We start from the raw sequence: 26,465 nt of genomic DNA, 5'->3' as shown, positions 1-26,465 counted from the left end.
TTCTTCCGTGGTGGAGAGAAGAAGGAAAGCAAACAAAAAAAAAAAAGGGTGAACTACGCAGCAAAACCACCACCGGTATGGTATCGGGACGGTATGACGTCGTACAGCTGCAGGATGCGTATTTTGGGCATACCGGCGTTGTCCATTTTGATTGGGTGAAAGGCAAGCGACACGGTACCGCTGCTGGCGTCTTTATCTACGGTCTCGGTTTGATTATCCCACAGCGTAGATGGAGTGGAAGCCGGTGAAGGTGGGTTTGAAGGCAGGAAAAGGTTTTTCTTGATAGCACGCCGGTAATGGTCATATCGTTTCGCCGTAGAATTGATGGTTCCGTATCGTAATGCCAGCACGAGTGTGTTGGCAACTGTGGTCAGTGCGGGAGTGTGGGAGGAGGAAATGATTAACCTGTTTTTTTTTTTTTTTGGTTGAGTAACACATAATTCTCTTTGAATAGTTCATTTGATTGTTGTTGGAAGCTTGGGCACTATTTGAGGCTATACAAGTTCTTACGTTGAATGTAATGGTTGCAAATGTTGAAATATTGAAGTCCAAAAAAGTACAATTAATTATACTTACTACTTGATGATTGAGTTAACAATTCAATGTTCGTTCGAATGTCGTACAAGCAAGATGCTTTATAGCAAGATAAGCTCATTAGTTTTATTCAGCAAATAAACTTTAATCATTAGACCATAACAGCGGTAAAACTGGAGACTAGACATGCAAAATTTGTACTGTAATTAGTAGAAATTCAGTAACAAGCTGCAAGCAAACTCTTCATTCCAGGAATAGGAAAAGATACGGTGACCAAATTCAGGGCTTGGACTAGTACTAGATCAGCTCTATAGTCCGAATGACCTGTAGTGCATCAGTACAATGAACAGGGATACGGAACGTTACTGTTATTTTGGAGTTGGGTGGATTATTGTCCGATTCTCAGCTTATCTAAACCAGGAAACGTTGAATCTATTACTTCATGCAAGTAACAACGCACACCATTCACGGGCTTGTTTGAAATATAACCGCATCTTAAGGCTGTTGAAGGCATTTCATTACCACATCTTTAGGCCTCTTTGATTAATTAGTCTACATCTGTCATCAAGCATATTTGTACCAAGCATAATGGTTGATGATTTTCTCTCCGCTAAATACAAACGTTTCTCATGAAGCATCATGGAGTTGAGCATGTTAATGAACTACTTAGCAAGGTTTCGATTTTGTTTAAATTTAGTTTTCGTTACTTAAAGTTTAAATAACTAATCTGTTATCAATTGCTGCGAAAAAAGGTTATAAATTCAGACCCAGAATAATCAATCACATGAATACGCAGTTTGCTTATTTATCACATTTTAGGAGCATTTTGTTTACAAAAACTATTAATTTAAAAGAAGTAAACTGATAATGGGGCCCTTCACAATTCCACTCAGTTTTTTGTATGGAGTTTGACAGTTGGAGGCTGAAATAATGTAAACACTTCATACAAAACCACACAAAAAACTAGCCTGCAATTTTCAGTCTAGATTATTCTAGCCTCAAAGCTAGAATTAGATTCGAGTACCTGCTCGAAAACACGGTGTTGTTTACATTTACCCCAAGGTGCATTAAAGAGATCAGGTGGTGGAATCTAGAATCAAAGTGTATGTAGTCCAGGTGGTCTCATAGCATGTTTTTAAAACCAAATTTGAATATCATTTTTTAACAGAATGGGTGAACACTTTTGCTCCAAAGAGCTTTCTGGAGGCTTGACGAATACTCAAAACACTCTTAAAATATTCATTCAGGAACAGAAGCGTTAAAAATCAGCCTTCTAAATTCATACACCTTGGGATAAGCCCACCTGTATATTATACTCACTTAGATAGCTGCTCGAAAACTGCTATACAATGCTAACAGCTGACAGGCTGAAATTTCAGCCTACGAACTTACAACGGAAAGGGCCCCAATACTCGTTTTATTACAGATCTTTTTGATGTCACATCAACACTTACCCGTTTTTATGAATTCATTTCTTTCTCTCAAAAATCACGCGCTATAAAAGTAGAAATCCAATTCCAACTAAGACACACCCGATTCAATGGCTAGCTCTGTGAATCGGCACGGATACAAATATATTTCCTCGCACACTTTCACGTTTTTACACATCCCTTCTTCAGCTACACCCTTCCGCCCGTCCTATCCCTTACGATCAATTGGTTTCCTTCTTTCCCTTTTATCTGTAAATACTCTTAAATATCACACAGTTTTGCCACAGCTGCTCTCAGCTGTGTTCATTCCGTCTACCGTCTTCTACCGTCTCCCCTGTTCCACATACATTCCTCTCCCGTTACTTTGGTATAAAATGAAACGCACAAAACTAAAAACACGCACACACAGTCGCTACCGGTTTCCTGTAATTTAGTTCATAGTGAGGGTTTTGGATTTGGCAAGCTTTTCTCGCATCTGCTTGCTTTGCGTTGCCCGCTGACGTTGCAGCCCGAGAGTAAAGCCCAAGCGTGCGCGGTGTCATCAGCACAGTTCATGTTTTATGTGTTCTGCCTGCTTGCTTAACGCTATCGTGTATATATGCACGGTGTTTGGTTCGTTCACGACTCGATCGTGGGACAGAAATCCGTAGTCCTCAAGACACGTGATTGTGTTTCTTCTACGAAAGAGCAATAAATATGATTATTTCATCCTATTACGCACGATCGTTCGTCGAGATCACTTCATCACTTTTGTCTCGTTCAATGGTTTGCTCTTTCCTCCGAAAATCGTGTCCTAATTATAATTGTAAGTGTGTGCGCAGTGTTCATATACCACTTTTACATTGCCACGAACTACACACTCAATTTAGCTAAGAAGCGCTATTCAACCGAACGCTTGAAACTCGACAAAAAAAAACAATAAAAAAAAAAAGACAACACCCCACTCAAAAGAAAGCAACACCGCGGCAAAGCTGCAGCAACCGCACAGGCAAGAAAAGAGCATGCGACAGCACAAAAAGCGGCAAGTGCAGGTGCATTGATTCATTATAAAATAATTGCATTTCTACCTGTTCATACCTTACGCTGATTGCGCGATTACAATTAACCTCGATCGAGCACGCCCTCTCGCGCGGCAACGGGGCCGGCCCAAGGCACACTTCTTCCCTCTGCTTTGCCCAGTGCGAAATGCGGAAGGAAATGGTGAAATGGTAATTCGATCCATCGACACCCTTCCCCCGTTTTGACCCCGAACAAGTTGACATTGGGCCCCGGGCGCAAGCAGTTTAAAATGGCCGGCCCGGGTCTTCGTTCGGGTAGGGACTCGGGCGGCAAAGGCAATGTCTCGCACAAGGGGAAAACCAAAAACATCAACGAGATTTTCCGTGCACTAATTAATTGCTGCTTCGCTCCTTGGACCCTTTGGGGTTGGGAGTTGGGCGGGGAGGCGGTGGGTGGTGACCGTTGTCCCACCAAGGAAGTGTCATTTATCCTGACTGGCGGCATTTCCTGCGATCAGCTTCGAGGGAGTACATTGGCAACATCAACGACTTGGGAGGGAAGATGAGGAGGGCCACAGAAAGGAGGAAAAGGGGAAGGAGGTTACATGGACAGCGTGTGTCCCGTTTGTTTTTCTTTTTTTTTTGTGACAGTCTAGAGCTCGCCCCTCTTTTGTACGCTCAGCCCGCAGCCACTTGAGAAATAATTTGCGCTCATTTTGCATACATTCAGGCGCGTTGCGAGGCGCAGGGAAGCGCTCAGCAACCACGCGTCTGTGGAGGATGTACAGAGAGTCAATGGGATGAAACGACACAAAAGGCTGAGGGTGGCAAATTTTGCTTCCATCCATCCGTCCCTGCGGTTTTCGCTTTTTTTTTTTTGGTCCGCCGGTTGCAAAGAAAGGCGACAGGTGACGGCACAAGGGCACCAGACAGCCGCGCTCTATAATGATGCGCTGAGTTTGAGAGATGTCTCGCCCAACCAAGGGTTTGGGCACAAGACCAAAAAAAAAAAAAAGGAAAAAACCACCCGCGACCATTTAAAAGTGTTTTCTTCTATTTTCGCTGATTCAACCAGTCATTGCGCTAACGAACGAACAAGCTGTGGGCAGAAGCTGTAGGCAGATGAGCAGGTGAGCTGCTCACCGTGCTGATTAAGTGGTGTGGTGAAATCGTGCCTCGATCTGCAATACTGATACGGTGTTTCGAGCTCATTCGGAGGGGTAAACAAAAAGGTAAAGCACAGCAGCGCTCATTGTGCGTCACTCATTTATCACATGCTGGATAATGATTTAGAAATGCTTGCCCGATAATAATACTAACAAACAACCTGGGGGGGCTCATCTTGCAGGAAAGGGAAGGACATTAGAATGGCCACCTTCGAGTGACACTCGTTCGCATTGATTTAACTTCCACTTCGAATGATTTACCGGCGCCGGTTCATGCTTTCAAAATGGCCATCGTTTTTGAAAGCCTCCAGCCAGCCGACAAAACCACAGCCTGAAGAGTGGCCTGATCACTGTGGCGTGTTTTTGCTTTCCAGTTAATGGCCCAAAATTGTAAAGACTATTTGGTGCTTTGTTTTCTACCTTCGTTCATTCCTGTTCATTTCTTTTCCATGTCCAGCGACATCCAATTGGAATGGTTATGGTGTGCTATGTTAGGCGGTGTGGTCATTGCAAATTTGTTTTCAAACGAATTCCCCAAAAAACAAGCGTCCTTCCCTGTGTTAATGAATATACGCTCTCCCCCCGGGGGTTGATGGCGCCATCGTCATTGGTACGGTCATTGGCATTAGGCAATCGCCTCTGTTTTTTTTTTTTTTTTTTTGCTGTGAGGAAGGACATTAAAAGAAAAGTATCACTACTGCCCGGTATCTGTTTGGCCGGCGAAAACAAAAATAAAGTAAAAACTATGCCCTTGCGCTCGAAACTCTATCGAACAGCACGAGGAACGGTGGGGGTCGTAAAACTGCGAAATGATAGCTGTGAAGCGCTCGAAAAGCTAGATTGGACTGTGGCCGTTTTACGCATTCCAGTGATCGTTTTGGCTTGTTTTTTTTTTCTTCCGTTCCGCTCGTTGCTCGTTATAGCAGCGCCCTGTGCCCTGTTATGATGGGTGCTTCCGCCGTACGATCGAATTCCGGGGAGGGAGTGCTTACTCCTAAAGGAATTCGATTATGGCCACAGTTTGACACGGTGTGGGTTGTTCACCGATGGGAGAGAGAGAGAATGGTTAGTGTTCGGGCTGCTGCTGATGGTGCTGCGCGGTCGAGCCTTTGCCGCTCGGATACAGTTGATTGACGTTGGACAGCTTTTGCTCGTGCCAGGAAAGCTTATCCTCGCTGTACTCTGGGAATGAGATGTGAGAAGTGAGCGGACATTTAGAAGCAGATTAGATAAATTGTGTACTGCATTCGATTTTAACTAAATACTAGCGTTAGGTGAAGGATGACTTTGAAAATTTTTCTCTACGAATGATTAAAACTCAGCAAATGATGATGTTTGGAATATTTTAACACGTACGTTACGTTTAGTAGCCATTCATTATCAATTCCTATTTGAAAGTAATATCGATACTTTGAATGTTGAAAAGTGGATGCAATGTTCAGAGCAACCAAAAACAAAAAAAAACTTTTATTTTGCTTAGAGTACAGCTGAAAGATGATTCTAGAATTAATTTCCGGACCGAATGGTTTGCTTTGCCAGTTTTTGTTTTGTTTCCTAGATAGTGCTACAGTTCATTTCAAGCACTATCAACACATTGTATGGATAAAGAATAAATGGTTTTAATACATAACTAGTTTTGTCTCTTGCCGAGAGTGTTAACGTCAACGTTCTAGAGAAAAAAAAAAACATTTCCAATACTGTACAACCACAAAATCGCAGACAATTCAGTTCCCATAACTAATTCTGTGCGTGATTCAGGTGCGCAGCTGGCAGCAGATCATTACAAGCTCTGCATTGCCAACCCGAACCGCTTAGTAGGTTTCATGTTGCGTGCTGGTAAATATTTCCAAGACCCTTTCAGCTTAAAATCTTTGTATTGCGCTATCGTGCGTCCAATCGATTGAGTTCGCGAGTGTTTTATGAACTCCTACACAGCAGCAAACTTACTCTCACTCTCAACGAAGCGCATTTAAACGACTTTTGTTTGATCTTTTGTTACATGTGTTTCTTCAATATTTATTTTATCACTTTTATCTTATAAGTGTGATGTAATGTAACGCATAGAAATAACTTGTGTAGGTCTATAGTTGTTTATGATCGATTTTGTTATTAAATAAATTAATAATAAATAAATAAATAAATAAATAAATAAAAAGTAAATAAATAAATTATTAACTATAAAAATAAATAAAAAATATATGAGCAAATTGATAAAAATAATACATAAATATTTAAATAAATAAATCAATAAAAAAGTAAATAAATAAATAAACAAATAAATAAATTTATAAATGAATAAAAATAAATAAATAAATAAACAAAATAAAATAAATACTTACATAAACAAAATAAAATAAATGTATTAATAAATAAATAAATCAATAAAAAAATAAATAAATGAATATCATCAATAAATAAAAAAATAAATAAAAAAAATAAAATAATAAATAAATAAATAAACTAAAACATTAATAAATTTATTAATTAATAAATTAATAAATGAATAAATATACAAATTGATAAATAATAACGAACTAAATAAATAAAAAATTAAATAAATAAAAAAATTTATAAATAAATAAAAATGAACTGTGCTTCAAAGCATTTCAGAATAGTTCAATATGTGCAACTAACATCATTCAAAATTTATTTCATTTCTTGCTGCATTAGCTTAGGGCTTTTAGATTTTAGATTTTTTTTAGATTTATAAAAAATTTAAATAACATTTCAATGAATCATTAATTCGACAAGCTCACACAAAACATTTCCAAATGCTTTATTTGTCTGATAAAAGACAGTAAACATTGTTCCAGGCATTCTATCCGTTTTTTTCTCCAATGTCAAAAATCGTCCGCTTTTTCAAGGTGGCTATAAATCGCTTTCCATCTAAATAGCTGCCATGGTAGCGAATTTTTGGAAAGCTTTCCACATCTATTTTCATGCAGAGACAGAGCCTCACCGGTTCTAGGTAATTGGTAAGCCCGGCGAGTTCGTAAAAGCTTCTGGCGCACACGCTGCAGATAGAAATTCGGTTTAATTTGTGATGTTTAGTAACACAAAACGGGAACGTTCATCGCACTAGGAAGGACAAACAAAAACATGTTCTGTAACGTGATAACTTTTTCTATACTTGGTAAAATGTTACCCCATAAAAAGTGTACTATATTTCCTCTCTACACTGGTTTGACATACACCAGGAGGAAACCTGTAATTCCTTGGGAAAAGTTGTGACAGTTTTTAATTGAAGACTTTCACCACCTGATAAGATTGTTAGAGGCGGTCGAGCTATTTTATGTTAATTATAATTCAATTCATGCAGCGATATAATTAACCGTAGATTGGCAAAAGGACGAATTAAGCATACACAAATAGCAAAACCCTTCAAATAGACGCCCGCAAAGGATGATTATTTAACAATCACCAGCAGCACGGGCAGCAGCGGGTTCCATTAAAAACTCATCTCGTCTCGTTCGTGGAATTGCTTAAGCGAGTAATACCGACACGGCAAAACAGCAAAACAAAACAACAAAAAAACACACCTCAACAAATCCAAAATCAACAACAACACAGAGGCCTCACTTACCGGGCAGCGTCTCGATCGACACCATCATGTGGCCGTTCGGTTTGGTGGCGTCTTTGATGATGTTCTCCGGATGGATGATGCCCGTGCAGCAGCCCTTCGGCTTATCGCTGGCCGAAAACTTGACGTGCTTCTTCAGCAGCGACGCCCTCGGCGGACGGACCGTCGGCGGCGGCCTTAGCGGGGACGATGCTACACCTGTGCGAGCGAGGGGCAAAATGCGGAAACAGAGATTCGAACCGTTAGGAGACTCTACTGAACCGGGTCCCGGGCTGGTGGGCGGGTTTTTAGCATACTTCCCACGAACGTTCCATTGATCTGCGTCTCCTCCGGGATGAGGGTGCAGTTGGAGTGCGGGCAGATGACGGGGCTGAGCGTTGTCGTTTTGGCCTGCGGTAGACAGGTGGGCGCCGGCGGACTGTACTGTATGTTGGTGGGCTGTGGATGAAGAAAAACAAAAATCAAAAGGAACCGAATTAAAGATGACCGTGCCGGGTACTGCCGGGTTTGGTTGGGATAATGGTGGAAAGGAGAGAACGAAAAAGGTCCCAAACAAGAGGCTGCCGGTAGGGTTATCAAGCCGTCGCGCATTCTTCGGATGGGAAAAAGTGTACGCGTTCTGGTGACCACATTTATGCAAATCATAGTTCCACGGTTGGGTTGACCATTTTTTTCGGTAGGAATTCGGTAGAGTAAAAAAAAAAGACATGCTTTTGCAAGCCTTTTCATACTTCGGCTAATCTTGGACGATGGAATTCGGAAGTTTTTAGACGAACAAAAATGCTTGCAATACAATGCGGATGCCCATCGTAATGTGTCTGTTTGGAGGTCAAATATTTGATTTACAAATTACGTAGAATTTAAATTTCATGTTTATTTTGACTTTTAATTAATAGATTTAATTAGTAGCATGTTTATACAAAATGGTTTTAACACGTAGAAACAAAATCAACTAGCCAGACAATAGTACGAAACATCAAATGGAACCATTAAGGCCGGGCTACATTGATCGTACTCGCTAGTGTAATTTCGATTTTCACTAGCGCATCTGGCGGCGGCTGACCGAAGCATTTTGCCAAACAATTTGGAGCCGCTCCGGAAAATATGTTATTTTTCCATGTTTTTTAGTTTAACTGGACTGGAAAAGCTTTGTAATTGATAGATAAACATATTTTGTAAGTATTTCAGCCGTTTTCGCATCAAAAAACGATGAAAAAACTACTTAATTTTGAGTTCCGGTGCGACCATTCCCTTGATGACCAAAAAAAGCTTTCGCCAGCTGCCGCCAGATGCGCTAGAGAAAATTGAAATTATACTAGCGAGTTCTGACAATGTCCACCGGCCTTTAAAGGTCGGGCTACATTGATCGTACTCGCTAGTGTAATTTCGATTTTCACTAGCGCATCTGGTGGCGGCTGGCCGAAGCATTTTGCCAAACAAATTGTAGCCGCTTCAGAAAATATGTTATTTTTTCATGTTTTTAACTTTAACTGGACTGGAAAAGCTTTGTAATTGATAGATAAATATGTTGTGCAAGTATTTCAGCAGTTTTCGCATCAAAAAACGGTCAAAAAACTAATTAATTTTGAGATCCAACACGACCATTCCCCCGACGACCAAAAAAAGCTTCTACCAGCCGCCGCCAGATGCGCAAGTGAAAATCAAAATACACTAGCGAGTACGGGCAATGTGGTTTTTGATGCTGAAAATGGCTGCAATACTTGCCCAACATATTTATCTATCAATTACAACGCTGTTTCAGCACCGACAAACCGACGTGACACTGGTGTTACAAAAGTGTCCCACACGAAAGTACTGTCATTTACCAGTGAGGCGAACACTTCTGTCAAAGTAAGCTCTGTTCACTGCTGCTTCGATGTAAACAACTTTTCTAAATACAAATTGCGAAGGAAGTGTGAGGCACGATTTTGTGAGAATTATTGGACAAAACACCCAGGAAAATAATTTTATATGTTTCTAAATCAGTGCAAAAGATGTGAGAACTACATAAAACAATACGCATTAGAATTTGCGAAGAAAAACAAAAAGGGGATTTAGCAGTTTCTTCTCTGTGTCAGTGTAGTAAGCGAATCATTATAAAGATGGCGCTAGTGTTTAACGTATTTTCATTTGAAATAAGGAGACAACTTTTGAAGCTCATTTTGTTCGAAGTGTCACGTCGGTTTGTCGGTGGTTTCAGTCCAATTTAAGTAAAAAAAAAAAAATGGAAAATAACATATTTTCTGAAGCGGCTCCAAATTGTTTGCCAAAATGCTTCGATCAGCCGCCGCCAGATGCGCTAGTGAAAATCGAAATTACACTAGCGAGTACGGACAATGTCCACCGGCCTTAAGGACATTTTAATGACCATGAATATGATGGTAACAAACCGTTACCATTGGTTTAAAAATAAATCGGGCTTTCACAGTAAGCAAACACTGTAAATCTAAAAAAAGGAATTATGTTTGGTTGAGTGGTAATCCCATTAGAGAATAGCTGTTCAATTAATCAAATTCAAATTCAAATATTTAAATCGCACATTAAATCTAATTAAATCAGAATTACCTACTGACTTTCGATTGAGTTATTAATCATACTCAACAACTAGTTCCCATAAAAAGCGAATTATATCCCTTTTTTTCAAGCGGTATTTTTTGAATTCAATTATCACAAACATGTAACACGTCATCCTATTTGGCACTGTGTCATGTTTAATTTGTTACCTTGTCAATCAAAAGCGCTTCCATGTGCGTTTGATATGATAATCGCGCGAAAAGCTCATTATTGTATATTCACACACACACACACATCGTACGTAAACACACACACACACACACACACACACACACACACACACACACACACACACACACACACACACACACACACACACACACACACACACACACACACACACACACACACACACACACACACACACACACACACACACACACACACTACTCAGGAAGATCGTAAGCATTGCAGGCTTCTTGTGCTATTCTTTAAAACCTTTCGCCACACCAATTCCCGGTTTACTTTCCACACCCCCTAGAAGGATAAATCATTCGTGGAAAAATGTCACAATGCGAGAGGGGAAAACCCCTACCACTGCAAGGGGCTATTTTTCCGCCTTCCCCTCCGCTTTCCAGCCGTGTCCGCCGGAGAGATTAAATCCGGTCGGTTTGGTCGTGGTGCAACGCCGGAATTTATTTGTTCATATTATGATTAATGGGTCTGAGTACAATTTCTCCTCGCTGCTCCGCTGTTCCGCCTTTTTTTTCGCGTCCGGCACTTCCCGCGGATATTATGAATTATTGGTCGGCAGCAGGGAAAAATGGTGGCCACCGACTCCCAAAACTCCGGAAACTTTGAACTCTTGGAGCGGTTAATGTTGCAACCGCTCGGGCAAGCCGTTTCAGGGTAAGCTTCGTGCAATGGAAACGTGTTGAATATAATTTAATCTTGATAAAACGCTGCGAATGAGCGGATCAGCCAGCCGGAACGGGATAAATAAAGTGATTCAGAAACAAGCTGAAGCTAGTTCGCGTATTGATTTTCTTCACTTTTCATCTAAACAGACACTGCTTTGGTTGTTCTCTTTTATTGGCTTCCGATAAAACAAAACAACCGTGTGGCAATGTTGCGTCCCAGACGATGTATCTATTTAATTTGACGCTTCTCAGAACTCAGCAACAGCACCGTAGCAGAGGGCGCGTGTCAACAGCACAGCTGTAAAGCTGTTGGGCCAATCGAAGCCAAACGCAATAATTATGTGCAGGACTGAGGATGAGAAGCGTTCTTCCGTGCGTTCTTCGAAATGTAATTAACCGGCGGCAGGTTGGTTGTATCGATTGCGCGCTACTGTACTGGAGGGATTTAGCGAGAAGTTCAATCATAAACCGGGAAACAGCAATGTGGGTACTTACGCAAGTGTACGAATCGTCATCGGCCTGTCCGCGGCCAGCTTTATATTCCTGGTACTGCGATATCACGCACAGCAAACAGTAAATCTGCAACGAGAACAAAGCGAGAAATTGGGATGTAGAAAGGCACGGGCCGGGTTGCAGGAAGCTGTTTGGTGAGCGTAAGGCTCGTGGCGATAAAGCTAACAGTCTGTGGTGCTCGATAGAACGGGGGCAAAGGGTTAACAATTTCGCGCTAAAATTGTGTAGTTTGGGTTGCTTCCAGCGACCCGCCAACGTGAAATTGTGTTTTTGCTTTTGGCGAAAACAGACATCATGCTGCTGGATGGTTGTTGTTAACATTTGTATGAACAAAACACAACATGCCGCGCTTGGAGGGGGAAGGGAACATTAGTTTTGGAGCAGATTGTTTGGCTTTTTTGGAAAAATTCCGTTACACGTGCAGTTTGTTGGGGAAATCGATAACATTTCGGGCTAAAATTATCGAATTGTTGTTTATTCTTGATACCCAATGAAATGATTGGTTACTTTAATATTATAATATTATAAATTAAGTTTTTATGTCTCTATTTTTTCCATTGAATAAAGCTGATAAAATTTAAAATAAGTTAAATAAAAATGAGAAAAATTGAATTGAAAAAAGTATGAGGTACTAGGCGTCTCCATCGTATAAATGTGCTGATAAGAAATACAGTACAAAAAATAATTACTTCGTGTTAACTATTAGAGACTTGGTTGATTCAATTATTCCATTGTCAGATAATCTTCCAGTAGCAGTTTGATAAGCATTTAACATTTTGTGTATTTTGAATTGCATTTTTAATTATTGAACTAACTAAATAATTACTATCAAAAAAGGAAAAAAAATATCATCCCAGTTTATAACAGGGCCTATACATAAAACCTTGTTACAAGTTAAAGTACAGGTTTTGAGCATACTATTCGCTTAGCATATAATTTTAAAAAATGTTCATTTTTTAAAATATACATGATATACTGGGCGTCTCCATTACGAAATAATACATATATAATAGTCACAGACAGGACACACAGTAAGCATCACGGTACATCAAACGGAGCCTCAATCAATAAAGCTTGATTTTTCACTTATATTTATATGTGTAACAGCTGGAAAGCTTCAAACTTTCATCGTTTCGAATGGCTGGCATGATACTAATTGTTTATTCCCGTCAAATTGACGCCTGGCTGTTCTTAATCCCTACATTAATCAGTAACATATCGTGTCTGTGTTGAAATAAATCTAGGTGGAATAAACCAGGGTTACTTACATTAAGACACATGATGAAAAAATCAATGGTAAACAGCATCGCCGTCAATGGCTCAAATTTAAGCTGAAAGGTATAGAAAAAAGGGGTAACAAAAACAAACATAAGTCACACAATGTTGCCGACTGACTTCATTGACGGAGAAAGGGACAGAAAAAAAGGTTCTGCTTATTCTATTACTGTAGCATGAAATTTTAAATATAACACATCCACAATGAAGGGCAAACCCCTTTACCGTACCGTTTCTATAGCGATGAGATAGACAAAATGTGCACACTCGACCAGCAGATCCGCTATCATGACCCCAATCCATGGCAACAGTAGGCCACGGTTGTTCTGCAAATGTAAGAAGAGAAAGATAGAAAGAGAGTGAGAGAGAGAGAAAGAGAGAGAGAGAGAGAGAGAGGGGGATAGAGAGAGAGGGGGAGAGAGAGAGAGGGAGGGGGAGAGAGAGGGATAGAGAAAATAAACAAACAAACGATAGCATTTAATGAAGCAACCCGGTTTAGAAAGGTTAAAAACCGGACAGAGATTTGAAGAACGGGAGAAATAAATAAAAAAAGGCAATCAAAGAAAGAAAAGGCGAAACAGTTTAAAAGAAAATCTTTTCTGTGGAATTCCTTGCGGGAGGGGATCAAGGTGCGCTTGTTGATTCGTACCATTTTTAATCCGATTAGAACGAGCACGGATGAAAGGACGCCCAAGGTGGCAAAGATGAGCAGCAGTACGTTGAATTTGACCGTGACTGAAAAGAGAGATGATTTAACGTCATGAGGATGGCAGTGTATGTGTGTGATTTCAAAGCCCGCTGGCAGACAGAATTTTTTAATTGCAGACCGGTGATAAATGCAGAACAAAATGCCGTTTATCAACTTCGATTGCTGCTGCTGCTGCTGCTGCTTGAACGCCACCATTGGCAGGTGGCAGTGCTCTCGAGACGGCCATTAATACGATACTGAGAAATGGCGACGGGTAGTCGTTTCATTCTACACACAGCAAAAAAAGAAGATTAAATTGAGCTTAATAAATAACAAAACGATCCATCGATGCGGCGCAGTATCCTTGGAGAGGCAAATAAACAAATAACAACAGAAAAACACTCGTGAAAGCTTTTGAAGCTTGCCTTCCCGGTGTGTGATGGATGTGAATGGTGGAGCAGAGCAAAGAGGAAGCCCCAATATTCAATCAGTGGAATTTTGATTCGAAAAATTGCTTTGTTTGAATAGTTGCAATTGAAGTATTTTGTTTTTGCAGATAAAAAAACAGCAAACCAAGCTAAGGGACTACCACATGCAACAGGCGAGCTTTTATTTGCTTTTCCCAGTTCAATAGTTCCAACACCGCTGGACGGATGCTGTTGAAAGGACGGTGTCCTTGAATGGGAGAAATGTTGTTATTTTCCCTTTGATTAACGTTGTAGGTGAGCTTATACAACTTCGATAATGTTAATAATCCTTTTTTCGAAGCCATGGTCTACCGTTCTTTGTTTGCGTTGGCCACATTTTAATTAAAATGCCACAAAATATCGTTCAAACTGTAAATCACAAGCGAGTGGGTGTGTGTCATCTGTGTTTGTTGCTCTGCTCCTTTCATTTGATTATTCGCATTTGGCAACATGCTTTGTGCTTGTTAGCAGGTAATTGCACTGTGCATTTTGAGAACCGTTCTGTGAGGTTTGATAGCTTTTAGAAGCATTTGTCAATCAGTCGGCTTCGACTGCTTTGTTTTCTACACCATGCTCCCTACCCAAAGAATTAAGAGGGCTTAAAAAACCTATAAAATTAATCAGTATTTATTTGCTTTTGGGCAACCCAGCGCAAAAATTACGCTCCATGTGATAAAACCCCCGGATCAGGCTTGCCTCATTTGAAGGGAAGTGAATGCTTTTGTAAATAAGCTTTCGGGGGGGGGGGGGGGGGTGTCCATCGCTCTCGCTCGGCCTAGTACTTCTCGCACATTCCCGTCGAACACAATTACAACTGCACCCCCGTTGCAATCCCTGTCAGCTGGGCTGCATTAATAATGCAATCGCAATTATTCGTTTGAAGATGAAGCGGTTCCTTTCTCATCCCGTTTTTTACTTCCTCCCGTTCTGTACTGCCAATCTGTTTATTGTGCAAAAGCCTCAACCGTATCATGACGATACCGCTGTTTGTATGTGTGCAGTGTTGAATTTCGATTCGATTATATGGGCAGGATTGGCTTGCGGTACGGACCGGGAAACAAACAAAAAAAGGGAGGAAGCAAAACTTGTAAGGATGATTGGAAAATTAACAAGGTGATGATGGGAAGCTTCAATTTTGCAGTGTCCCCTTTCTGTTGGCCAGCCGGCTAGGGATGCCAGTTCGGTCGAGATGCTGTTGAAATGCATTTTCCATGAGCTAATTGGTGATTCAGCGAAGGTGAAGTGTATCAGGGATGGATGCTGGTGGGAAGTGACGGAACGTGATTGGCAAGATACAATGCAGTCGAGCAAAAGCAGTAAAGGATCACCTTTATATGGAGGTTTTTTACGTAAAAAATGGATTTTACTTGGATTACTTTTTGGCCCTTTAAAAATCATCCAAGGCAGTATTATTTGTTCAAGAAGCTGTTCAATATGGACGTTTTTAGGTGTAATGCTGTCAATTTATACATCTGGAATAGACTATTAGCTTTTTTTGTACAGACAGGATGACTTTTTTTTAAGTTTTGTGGATATTTTTGATAACACGAGATGGGTAAAATGTAATTGTGACACAGTTTTCGATTACTTACTTTAGTGAGTATAAATACTTTTGCTTGCTTGCACTGTTGAACTCTATTCTGTTTGCTTATTTGCTTCCTATAAATATTAAATAAGCTTCAATTTCCATGTATGATATCATTCTGCTACTATTGGACGTGTTGCTTAACGTCATGTCACTCGTTTTTGCAAACGACAGCAACACTTCCACATTTCACTCTCTTTTCGGTTGACAGCAGCTTCACGCAACTTGACAAGCTTATCAGTACAATAGCTGCATTCGCTTGTACTCATGTCAAACATATGAGAAATGAGTTTATATTACAAGTGTAAACAGATAAAAAAGGTGTTTTTTTTCTTCTACTGAACGCGTGGTTCTGCCCTTCCAGGTTGCCATAGTAATGAAGACAACAGTTTGACGTTTCATAAGCTTTTGAATGGTTCCACCGATCCTTGTCTATCACTTGGCTAACAACACTGAGGAAGCCATTTCCACATTTCAGTTACAGGCAGGTTTCGCCTGAATTCGTTTGTTTGTTTCCTTTCTTTCAGTAAATTATGCTTCTAAAGAACCGTAGCAGGTTGGTCGTCGTCACTTGGGAGAACGCTGTGCCCAAACACATACAAATGAGCGCCGTGCGCTGCAGAGCTATTCCCGCAGCCTCATGGGGAATTTCGCTAAAACATGCTTAGCTGTCAAGCGTCAAGTATTCACATTGAAACGACTTTAGGTTTTTGCAAGAAAAGTCAATATCTTTTAGTTAGTTTAATGAAAAAAAACCTTTTCTTCATAAAGCTTATTACTATTGATACGTTACGTTACGTTTTGTTTTATATTTTTGCAACCATTGCAACCTACGTTATGTAAAAAAGTTACAGAAGTAGCAAATTTAACTTCGGAGGCCCATAATTGCTATCATAATGATTCGAAGCAAAAATGTCATGTCACTCTTGTGAATTTTATTATGAGTGGGTAGTGAGGAAATTAACTTTGCTTAGTAGAAACGAATGAAAGCCTCTGTTACGTAGCGAAGCTTAAAGCTACATTTACCTCCAATATTGCAATCATGGGTTTACTATTAATAGATCTTTTTTACATAAGATACTGCAACAAAAAGCAAACATAGTTACAATCGTCGACGAGCCATAACTACGGCGATCAGTCCAATATTGTCGTGCTGGTTAAATTTATTAGCTTAAATTTTTCTTATTTTTAATAACGTTTCTAAAACATTGTTCAACCAATGTTCTTCGACACTTCAATTTACTAAGCTGCGTAGAAACGATTCTCATTCACCGTGCTGCAAAAGATTACCAAGAAAAGGAAAAACAACGCACAGCAAAAAAAAAAGGCACAACTTTGCATACGCACCGCCCGAGATGGTGTCCCGCTCTAGGAAGCTTTCGCCGATCGGTTTGTCCACCTCGCCCCGCAGATAGCGCCGCTCCTCGTGCAGAAACAGTGACATCGTGATGCAGGATATGCTGAAGTAGATCTGCAAGTGAAATCGAATCGAGTAAAACGTACGTGGTGTGATAACATTGTTAGGGTGTGGTGTTGCTGGTGGTGGTTTCCCATTTCTCATTATTATTTTTTCGTTTAATATGTAAAGCAATCAATCGAAGCACATGCTAATGAGGGAGCAGGATAATCCACCCGAAGTCAATATTATTAATAGGGGAATTGTTATTTGCTTCGCGAAACCGACTTGAAATGAAACATTTTCATCGTTCAATGTCGTTCAGCACTCAATTTGCGCAAATTTATTTTTGCGTACCGGCATCAATATAAACTGTTCGAAACACGATCACGTGGTGAGCTTGTGCTTGCAGCTTAATTGTGCCTTATTACGACCAATTTCGCAGAAGGAATGTAGACGCCAAATAGCGGGACAGGTCACGACAAAATTTGAACACGCTTTATAGCTTTATCAATTTCAATTACAAAAAGGAAAAATTAAACAGCCAATTTCAAGGGACTTTTCCTGCGCCAAAACGAAAAAAAGCCAAAATTTTCAATCGAACCCCACGGTACCACACAAAGCAAACAAAAATCATCCCGAAGCGGACTTACGCGGAAAAGCGCGGTTGTAGCACGATGTAAATTCCACTGTTTTCCATGTTCCGTCCCGTCCCGTGCGCACTACGGCATTTATTAGCCCCGAATCTCTATTTTTACGGGCTCTTTATGCTTTACTCCTCATCAAAGCGGCTTAGGTGCCTTAGCGCACACACAAAAAAGCAGACTTTCTTTTTTTTTGCTTTTTCTCCCTCCCCTCGGGGGAATGCTTTCGCGTTAAATCCCAAACATAATTAAACTTAATTTCACTCTTCCTTCGCTCAGCCCGGGCAGCTGAATCCAGCAGAATCTGTTTTCCCGCATTCAAATACCCTCTTAAAAAAAGGAGACCGCACGTGCATCGGTGTATGTGTGGAATTTAATATCTTCCCAGAATAGCTTGGCGAAGCGTCAGTGTAACGCCCCGACCCCTGTTCCGGTAGCCGAAAGACAAGCGGGAGCAGCTAGATAAGCGTGCCCTCCGTTTGCCCAGCGAAGATGCGTTCAGTTGGAGCTTTCTTTGCACACACTAAAACGCTTGCGAACGAATGAATGGGAGGAAGTTATATGAACGAATAGAACCAGCAAGCAAAGCAAACGCAAAACGGACGACCTTCCGTTGGATGACTTACTGACGGCTTACCGTGACCCTTTCCTGTTGGTAGCCTTGCCACGCACTGGAAGAAGCTTATGATGGGTTGGTGTACGCACTTTCTCAAGGTAAGGTCATCGTGTGTGTGTGTGTGTCACTGTCTGGATGAAGAAGATGTTTTATCTCCACAAGAGACAAAAAAGTGCTCCTCATCTCTCTGAATGACGCGCTGTTGGTTTAGCTGCTGGACGCTAGCTTATCTTATCAGAGGGCAGCATCATTGGGATTGAGAAGCGGTGGGGTTTTGCGAAAGGGTTACGAACATGGAGGAAGCTACATTATCATCTGGCCCGTGTGCTGTATTCCCGTGCCTTGTTTCGGTATCTTATCGTGCGAAAGTATTTGCATACCTTGCGAGTGTGACAACCGTCGCTACGATCTGTGGGGGGCTACACTATGGTGTCCGAAACGGGAATAGCAGACCGCGGTCGAGTGTAGTGCAAATAGTGCAGAGCGGTTGGTAGTGTAAAAGTGAAATTAAACACACACACACGTAGGAGGACGATATCGACCAATTAGCTCGAATGGTACTTTACATTTTATCGTTTGTTATCGATCGGGTAACAAGGGTTGGCAACGACGGAATGTTTTACCCTTTGCAATGGAACTGTTACTTTGTTGGATTGTTGCCGTGTGTTCACTTCTCTTGTCCATTCGGTGTTACAGAGCGTTTAGCATATGGACTGTTGTTTTGTGTAAATTAAGTTAAATATTTTAACGTAAATTGTGTTACTTTTCCCCATTATATTAACGTACTTTTAATAAGTTATACTCGGTAGTGCAATAATTTTGATGATCCTTGATTATCACTTGTGTTTGTATTTCTTCTTCTTTTAATTTTTATCTATCGCATTTCTTCTTCATTTTATATTTACCATTTTTCTTCTACTTCGTCTCATTCTTCTTTGCGTTCTCCATTGTATCTTTTTCTCTTGCATCTAAATAATCTTCTTCTTACTTTTCTTTTTCTTCTTCTTCTTCTTCTTTTCCCCATTTCTTCTTTTATATTTTAATTTTTCTCTTCTGTCCATTCTTCTTCTTCTTCTTTTTCTTCTTTTTCTTTTTCTTCTTCTTCTTCTTACCTTTCTTCTTCTTCTCCTTCTTCTTCTTCTTCTTCTTCTTATAATTCTTCTTCTTCTTTTTCTTCTTCTTGTTATTCTTCTTCTTATCTATTCCTTCTTCTTTTTATGTTTTTTTTCTTTCTTTGTCCATTATGCTTCTTCTTATTTTTCTTCTTCTTCTTCTTCTTCTTCTTCTTCTTATTTTTCTTCTTTAATTTTTTTTCAATTGCTATGTTCTTCTCTCTCACACATTTTTTTTTCTTTTTATCTCTGTTTTATTTGCTTGTTCGCTTTTACTGTTACATGTTTTAGTTAAATTCGTCTTTTATAAACTTTATATTTTTCTTCTTTTTTAATAATTGTTTTTCTAGTAATATTAACTTCATTTTATTTCCATCTTTATATATGTCTAATATAAGACATCATTTTATATACTATAAATTTTTATTGTGTAGTTTATATAGCATCGTATTACATTATTTTTACAACACGACAAAGACTATTAAATCGACGTGCTTTATGTGATCGTATACGTTAGCCATGTAGTAAAACTCATTATTTGATAATTGACATCGACTGCTTTTTTGTCCTTTTTCATATATTACGAAATCAAGATCACAGAATATAGCTAGTTAGCTTATATATCAACATTAAAGTTCTCTGCTTACTAACAAATAAATAAGATTTCGAAATCGACATGGAGCGTATGCTTGACGTCTTTCAATTACGTTCCATTCAAATACAAAATAACATCAATCTTGTATTGATATTGAACGAGAAATTTAACCTTTTATACCCTTAGCTTCTACCCTTTGGGCTCCTTGCCTAGTCATCAATTATGAAGCATCCGTTTATTGAAAGTTTTTTATATCGCTTTACCTGTAAATTTTTCCACTACATCGAATTAAACATCGCCAATTTAGAGCTAGATTCAAGCTGTTAAAATGATAATGGGCTTTTTTTACCAATCCGTCCAATATCTTGAAATGTTTACCTACCAGAGCATTCTAATTAAAGTATGTGCCCCAAAATCCGAACTGTTCCAAAGCCCATCACCATCGGCCGCCCACATCGCCGTCATCGCTCATCAATAATTTATAGCCTAACGACGACTGTACATCGAAAGCAACTCTAGCGACGCTTTGCAAATGAATCTGCACGTCGTCACTCGAATGTCCTTGTGGTTTTTTTGTGTTTCACTGAATTCATTTCTGTCCACCATACATCCCACAACGTCCCAATCCCACCGTGCTACCGTATCGCGACCATCGCGATTACAGCCCAAGACGCGCCGCCGTTGGAAAGATAAAGACATCCAAAGCAAAGAGGCGGTCACACCGTTTCCGCTCGCACTTTTACCCGAGTGGGGCATATGCGTGAGTGTGTGCGCCCGATGTTTGATGACTTGCGTCCACTCGACTGCTCGCGCTGGACAAGCGGTGTGCCAGTGATAAGTGACAGCTCCGGCCGGGGGATTCTCGACCCGCTTAAATAAGCTTGCCCAGCGCTCGAGGGAAATTAGTCTTCCCACAGCGAGAGGAAAAAAATGACCTTCACCGATCGCGTACCGCTGGCGCTGGCCGCTCTTGCCTATCTCGCGCTCGTGTCCGGTGTACGGTTTCATCTCAGCGAGCAGAACGATGTGCTGCCGGGTGGATCCCAGGCACGGCGTCCCTTCTTCCAGGGTGCACGAATAGTTGGAGGATCCGTTGCGTCGGAAGGACAGTTCCCGCATCAGGTGGCGCTACTGCGCGGAAATGCACTGACCTGCGGAGGATCGCTGATCGAAAGTCGCTGGGTGCTGACGGCGGCTCACTGTGTTTACAACGGTGGCTTGGTGTAAGTGCGTGTGTTCGGTGGCATTGTCTGGCATTTTGTAATGGAAAACTCCACCCCAAACAGTGTTCCAGCATCGTCGATCGTTGTGGTGGCCGGATCGGTCAGCTTAAGCAACGGTGTGCGGCGTGCGGTGGCTCGAGTAATACCGCACGAGCGGTACGGCAATTTCCAGAACGACGTGGCACTGCTGCAGCTGCAACTGTCGCTGCCCAGCTCGGCCTACATCCGACCGATTGCCCTTCGAACGAGCAGCGTGCCGGCGGGCAGTGAGGTCGTTATCTCGGGCTGGGGCCGTATGTACCAAGGTGGCCCCGTATCAACCATGCTTCGATACAACCGTGCTACCGTGGTGGCGGATCAGCAGTGCCGCATGGCCACCGGTATTTCGACCGGACTTATCTGCTTTACCTCACCGGTGAATAATGGTGCCTGCAATGTAAGTCTTACTGTTCTCCTTTTCCACCACCCCAAAACGTGATCTGGTAACTTCATGTCTCTCTCTCTCTCTATCACTCTCTTACACGTGCAGGGCGATTCTGGTGGTCCCGCCATACTAAACAATCAGCTCGTCGGCGTCGCTAACTTTATCATCAACTACTGCGGCTCGGCCAGCCCCGACGGGTACGCCAAGGTGTCCGACTTTGTAACCTGGATTCAGACAACGATGCGCCGCTATTAGTCATGCAAGTCTCGGGGCAGGCTCTCAGCGGGATTTGACTCTTCCGAAACGCAGCGAGACTACAAACAAACAAACACTCGCACACACACAAAAAAACCACACTGTAGGGGAAAATATTTATTCACCTGCAGTGTGTGACGTGTGTTTGTGATTGGCGGGAGGGTTGCGCCAAGACAGATTGTGCACTGACTTGTAAGCTGTTTGTAAGGTGCACACGCGCGCGCTCCCTGTGCAATGCTGGGATCTTCTGTGATGTCTGACGCTTTTACATGTTGATATAAATAAACAGCGGGGCGGTTGGATTGTTTTTATTTTTGCATTAAATAAGTGAGATTACTACAAGGTGCCTTCCGCGATCGTTGGATTGCTTGCACACAACGATTGATGACTGTTGGGAAACGATTTCTTGAGATGAGGTACCCATTTAAAGTGGGTTCCACCATAGCCATATGATAGTTTATTGTTTTAATGTGTGTATGTGTAGTGTATTGGAATGTTGTAGTGTGTAAGTGATGATAAGTTAGGAGATAAAACTCTTCAAATTCACATGCACACATTGGAACGTTTTAGCGCCATGTGTGTGGAATTTCTTTGCTTTTATGAAGAGCTGTTTTGAAAAGAAAAACAAACTTCATTGAACTCTGTGGTGTATGACAACTCTCTATCTACAATCTCGGCCAAATATGATATTTTAGAAAATATAAATTTATCTGTTTTTTTATAAACAATCAAAACACATAAATTTAGGTTTATAATAGGTATCTAGTTTTTATAGTTCAAGCTAAGAAATAGGAAACCAACAAAAGAAAACCTTTTCTTCTAATCCTTCTCGTTTATCCAACCTTATGTTATGGCCTTATGGCATGTTAGAATCGGTTCCGACAAGTAATTGCAACGAGATTGAGAAGACCAGTAGGATCACTAGGTACAAGAAATTATACAGGGTTTACCTAGCCAATCGGGCGTCGTCAAAACGTTATCGGTCGCCGTAAATACTTTTTCGGGCGACGTAAACCCTCAATTGGGCACTGTCATTTCTATTCGAGCCTTGTGAAGTATGAATCGGGCAAAGTGTAGAATGAATTGGGCCTACTTTATATTTTGTTGGTTTCTAGCTATAAAACAATACTTTTTTGCGAGTAGTTTAACTGATATGTAAGAAAATTCACTTTTTTAAAGTTAAATTACATAAAAATTATTCAAATTCATTTTTTAAAAATTTTAATTCAAACCCGTACAATGCAATTTGGTTTTATATATTTTTTTAAAATATAATATGTTTGATGATTTAATTAGGTAAACATTTTAAAATAATACATAATCAGTTAAATAACAAGCAAAATACGTATTTTTAAACAACTTGATGGATCAAACACAACGGAGCGATCGATTTAACACCTTCAAGAGTAGGACGCTTTCATTATGTGCTTTGCCCGATTCAACTTCACAAGGCTCGAATAGAAATGACAGTGCCCAATTGAGGGTTTACGTCGCCCGAAAAAGTATTTACGGCGACCGATAACGCTTTGACGATGCCGGATTGGCTAGGTAAACCCTGTAAGCAACTAATATCCGTTGGAGCCTCGAGTTCCGGTCGGAATCGTTTGCGTCGTCTTGCACCTATCGAAGGTGTTGTGCCTACTTGTACCTTCCGGACTATCGGGGTCGCTTAAGGATGGATACAGCAAGGGAATGTTCGGATAGCATCTATACTGAATCACATCGATTACAATTTTAAAGTAGTTATTTTATTTTTATCAAATCTGACGAAATCATCATCGTATGTGTGGAAGCACACTCATTGTCGTATCAAGCTCGGCAAGCTTCAGTGGACAGGCCATGTTAAACGCATGGATACTAACAACCCAGGAGTTTTGCGGGGAGGGGGGGGGTTGATTTCGTCACTTGGCATTGAATCAAATACACTTTAATTTTTTTTTCTTGGGAAAGTGGGAGGTATTGGTCGGAATCCTCCATATATGGGCAACCTGTAGTCTTTGAGTCCCTTCGTCCATGGAGCCTCTATCGTTCACGGAGGCCCGCGATGAGACTACTGTACACACCATATATGCTGGACTTTATATCCACGGGGCTTCCCGCGACCACTCAGTCCGCTTACCGTTGAATCCGCCATTGCGGAGGGGAGGCGTTGTAGGTTTAAATTTAAGTGGCCAGATGACATGGAGGCGTCAGCCATTAATGCCAGGATAATGGACTGGCGAGGGCGGGAGACCGTGAGCGGTTTCGGACACTCCTTATTGCACGGAATAAGTGTACCGCGTTGTTTTAAAATATGTTTGCACAAGAGCGTAAAATACGGACGTTCACGGATCCAACGTTCGTGGTGGCTGGAGTTGATGGGCGCACATGGTACACGGCACAGGACAAGGGTGAGCAAAGGCGGCTAGTTCAGAAAGGATTCAAACCTCGTCCTCCAGTTGATACGATTTTGTTTCACTTAGACTTGTTCAGCCAACTACCCGATTTACACTTTACCCGGATTGTTTGAACAGGCCAACAGTCGGTACTGTCTAAGGCCACTTCTGGTGTGGATTCTTTACTAGATGGTCCATAAATAGGCCAAATTTACTATTTTATTCATTCCGCAAAACAACGCCTCTAAATGTAAACAAAATTGTGTTTGACAGATAGGCAAAACCAATGGCTACTCGAATCGGAAAGAGTTATCCACCAGTGGAGAAATTATCCACCGGTGGAAAATAAATTCCACCGGTGGATTCGAGCATATTAACCGATCGGATAAATTTTATCGATTTTCGTTGGTGATTAGGTCCAATGAATGCGAAGCGTCAAACAGCAACAGATGCATTGATGCGTTTGGTTTGAAAACTGGTTGTTCCATCTCCTGCGTAGCACGCGGGAACCTTTGTACCCTGTTAATGGGAAAATCACAATAAGCCTGAAGTTCAGTTCAATTTGAAATTCAACATACAGCGTTTCTCACGTGTTTTTGTCTGTTTCCCCGTAATTAATTGTATTTGTGTGCTTGTCTTTAATTAACCTCCGTTTCATGAAACATATGCGTTTATGCTCTGTATTCTACCTCTACTACACTTCTACTCATGCAAATTCATAGTGAATCCTTTACAAAAGGATGTTTATGAACAATTATTTATTGTATAGTAAAAAAAAAACAGTTAATATCAACTGTTTTTAGTCGCGTTGTATAGTTGTCTTCTCGAATGGCTCAATCACATACCCGTCATGGGTTATAAGCTATATATGTCGACATGACCGCGTTGCTAAGAGAAACATTGTGTTATAAACTGTTTAAACACACATTCAGATCGCTCTAACATGACTTTCGTTATACGATTGATTTTAAGACGCCAGTACAAGTTTGATGTTGTAAATGTTCCATCTAAATATCGAATACAACTCAATGTAGAATCTCACCAGTTATTTATTACTAACTCCTGTGCTACAGGCAAGTTGTCACTCAATCAACTATCAGAAGACGTTTATTTGAGTTAAACAGCAGAACTACATATTAAAAACAGACCATAAGCTCATCAACGATAGCTTTGGTGAAGAATAGATCCTTAAATTGGCAAAACAAACGATCGACCAAATACTAATTATCGAAGAAATATTACCCAGTATTAAATTTATTTAATTATGATAAACGTACCTATCGTACCGTAACATAAGCCGATCTGGTGGTAAAGTCGTCATCTCGAACGGCTCAATCACATACCCGTCATGGGTTCAAGCCCCGAACAGACCGTGCCCCCATACGTAGGACTGAATATCCTGCTATGGTAACAATAAGTCACTGAAAGCCAAGCTCACTTCACCAGTGGGTACTGGCGGCAGGCCTTGACCGGCAGCGGTTGTTGTGCCAAAGAAGAATAAGAAGAAGAATTCACCAAAAAAAAGGTCAAAATTCGCATATCAAACTGAGCGAAAAATCGACTTCAAAACAAGCACACCCTTCCCGGTGTGGATTGACTGCAGTCTCTCTAATTTATACATTTTGTCCGATCAAATTACGCAAGAATTCAATATTGTGGCATTGATCCTCGCTATTCAAATGAAAACAGCTTAAAAACTAAGTTCCATTTACATTATACACAGTTTTTAAGGCATCTTTGACTAAAACCACAATTGGAACACAACAAGACGACTATAAGACGAAGCAGTCATAAAAATATAAATTTTTCCAAAAATTTGTTGTGTTTGATGGTTCATACATTTACCTTCCTAACACTTTCAACCAATTAAAAGACATCTGTACCACTACAAATTACACCACTATTGGTAGATTTACCCTATTGCTTAAATTTAAAATTGCAGCTTAAACAATAATATTGGGTAGCAAACATGGCAAATTTGTTTTTATCAATATTTCCCTCTACAAGTTCCCTCCTCAGTACGTCGAACATCCCACTGTTTCCTGCTAATCAGCAAACGCACAATCCATTTACAGTTTGTTTATACTTCTCCGAAGCATACTTCCCATTGCTCCCTGTACCATCAAAGCTTGAGTGTTTCTGGTGTAAGAAACTT

The 26,465-nt window shown here is 40.7% G+C and overlaps 2 protein-coding genes across 5 annotated transcripts in view; one reads left to right on the top strand and one right to left on the bottom strand.

Moving 5' to 3' along the window:
• Nucleotides 1–2,776: 2,776 nt before the first annotated feature.
• LOC121593290 overlaps nt 2,777–26,465 on the bottom strand; it is a 58,922-nt gene continuing 35,233 nt past the window's right edge. For all 4 annotated transcript variants that reach the window (XM_041915533.1, XM_041915535.1, XM_041915534.1 and 1 more), the window contains exons 3-10: nt 17,018–17,141; nt 13,580–13,665; nt 13,161–13,256; nt 12,924–12,986; nt 11,638–11,721; nt 8,005–8,146; nt 7,712–7,906; nt 2,777–5,310 (exon numbers count right to left, since the gene is read on the bottom strand). In XM_041915533.1, coding sequence (XP_041771467.1) covers nt 5,195–5,310; nt 7,712–7,906; nt 8,005–8,146; nt 11,638–11,721; nt 12,924–12,986; nt 13,161–13,256; nt 13,580–13,665; nt 17,018–17,141 — 906 coding nt within the window. In that variant the 3' untranslated portion in view covers nt 2,777–5,194. The remainder of the gene's footprint in view (nt 5,311–7,711; nt 7,907–8,004; nt 8,147–11,637; nt 11,722–12,923; nt 12,987–13,160; nt 13,257–13,579; nt 13,666–17,017; nt 17,142–26,465) is intronic.
• Nucleotides 20,778–22,260, top strand: LOC121593291 (serine protease SP24D-like). Its single transcript, XM_041915537.1, is given in 5 exon segments — nt 20,778–21,256; nt 21,320–21,548; nt 21,550–21,601; nt 21,604–21,692; nt 21,786–22,260. Coding segments are annotated over 5 exon segments (813 nt in total). The 5' UTR covers nt 20,778–20,963; the 3' UTR covers nt 21,936–22,260.

Source organism: Anopheles merus, chromosome 2L (assembly GCF_017562075.2).
Source record: "Anopheles merus strain MAF chromosome 2L, AmerM5.1, whole genome shotgun sequence".
Taxonomy (NCBI): Eukaryota; Metazoa; Arthropoda; class Insecta; order Diptera; family Culicidae; genus Anopheles; species Anopheles merus.
Note: the sequence above shows the minus strand (reverse complement) of the source record. Positions and strands in the feature narration are given on the sequence as shown.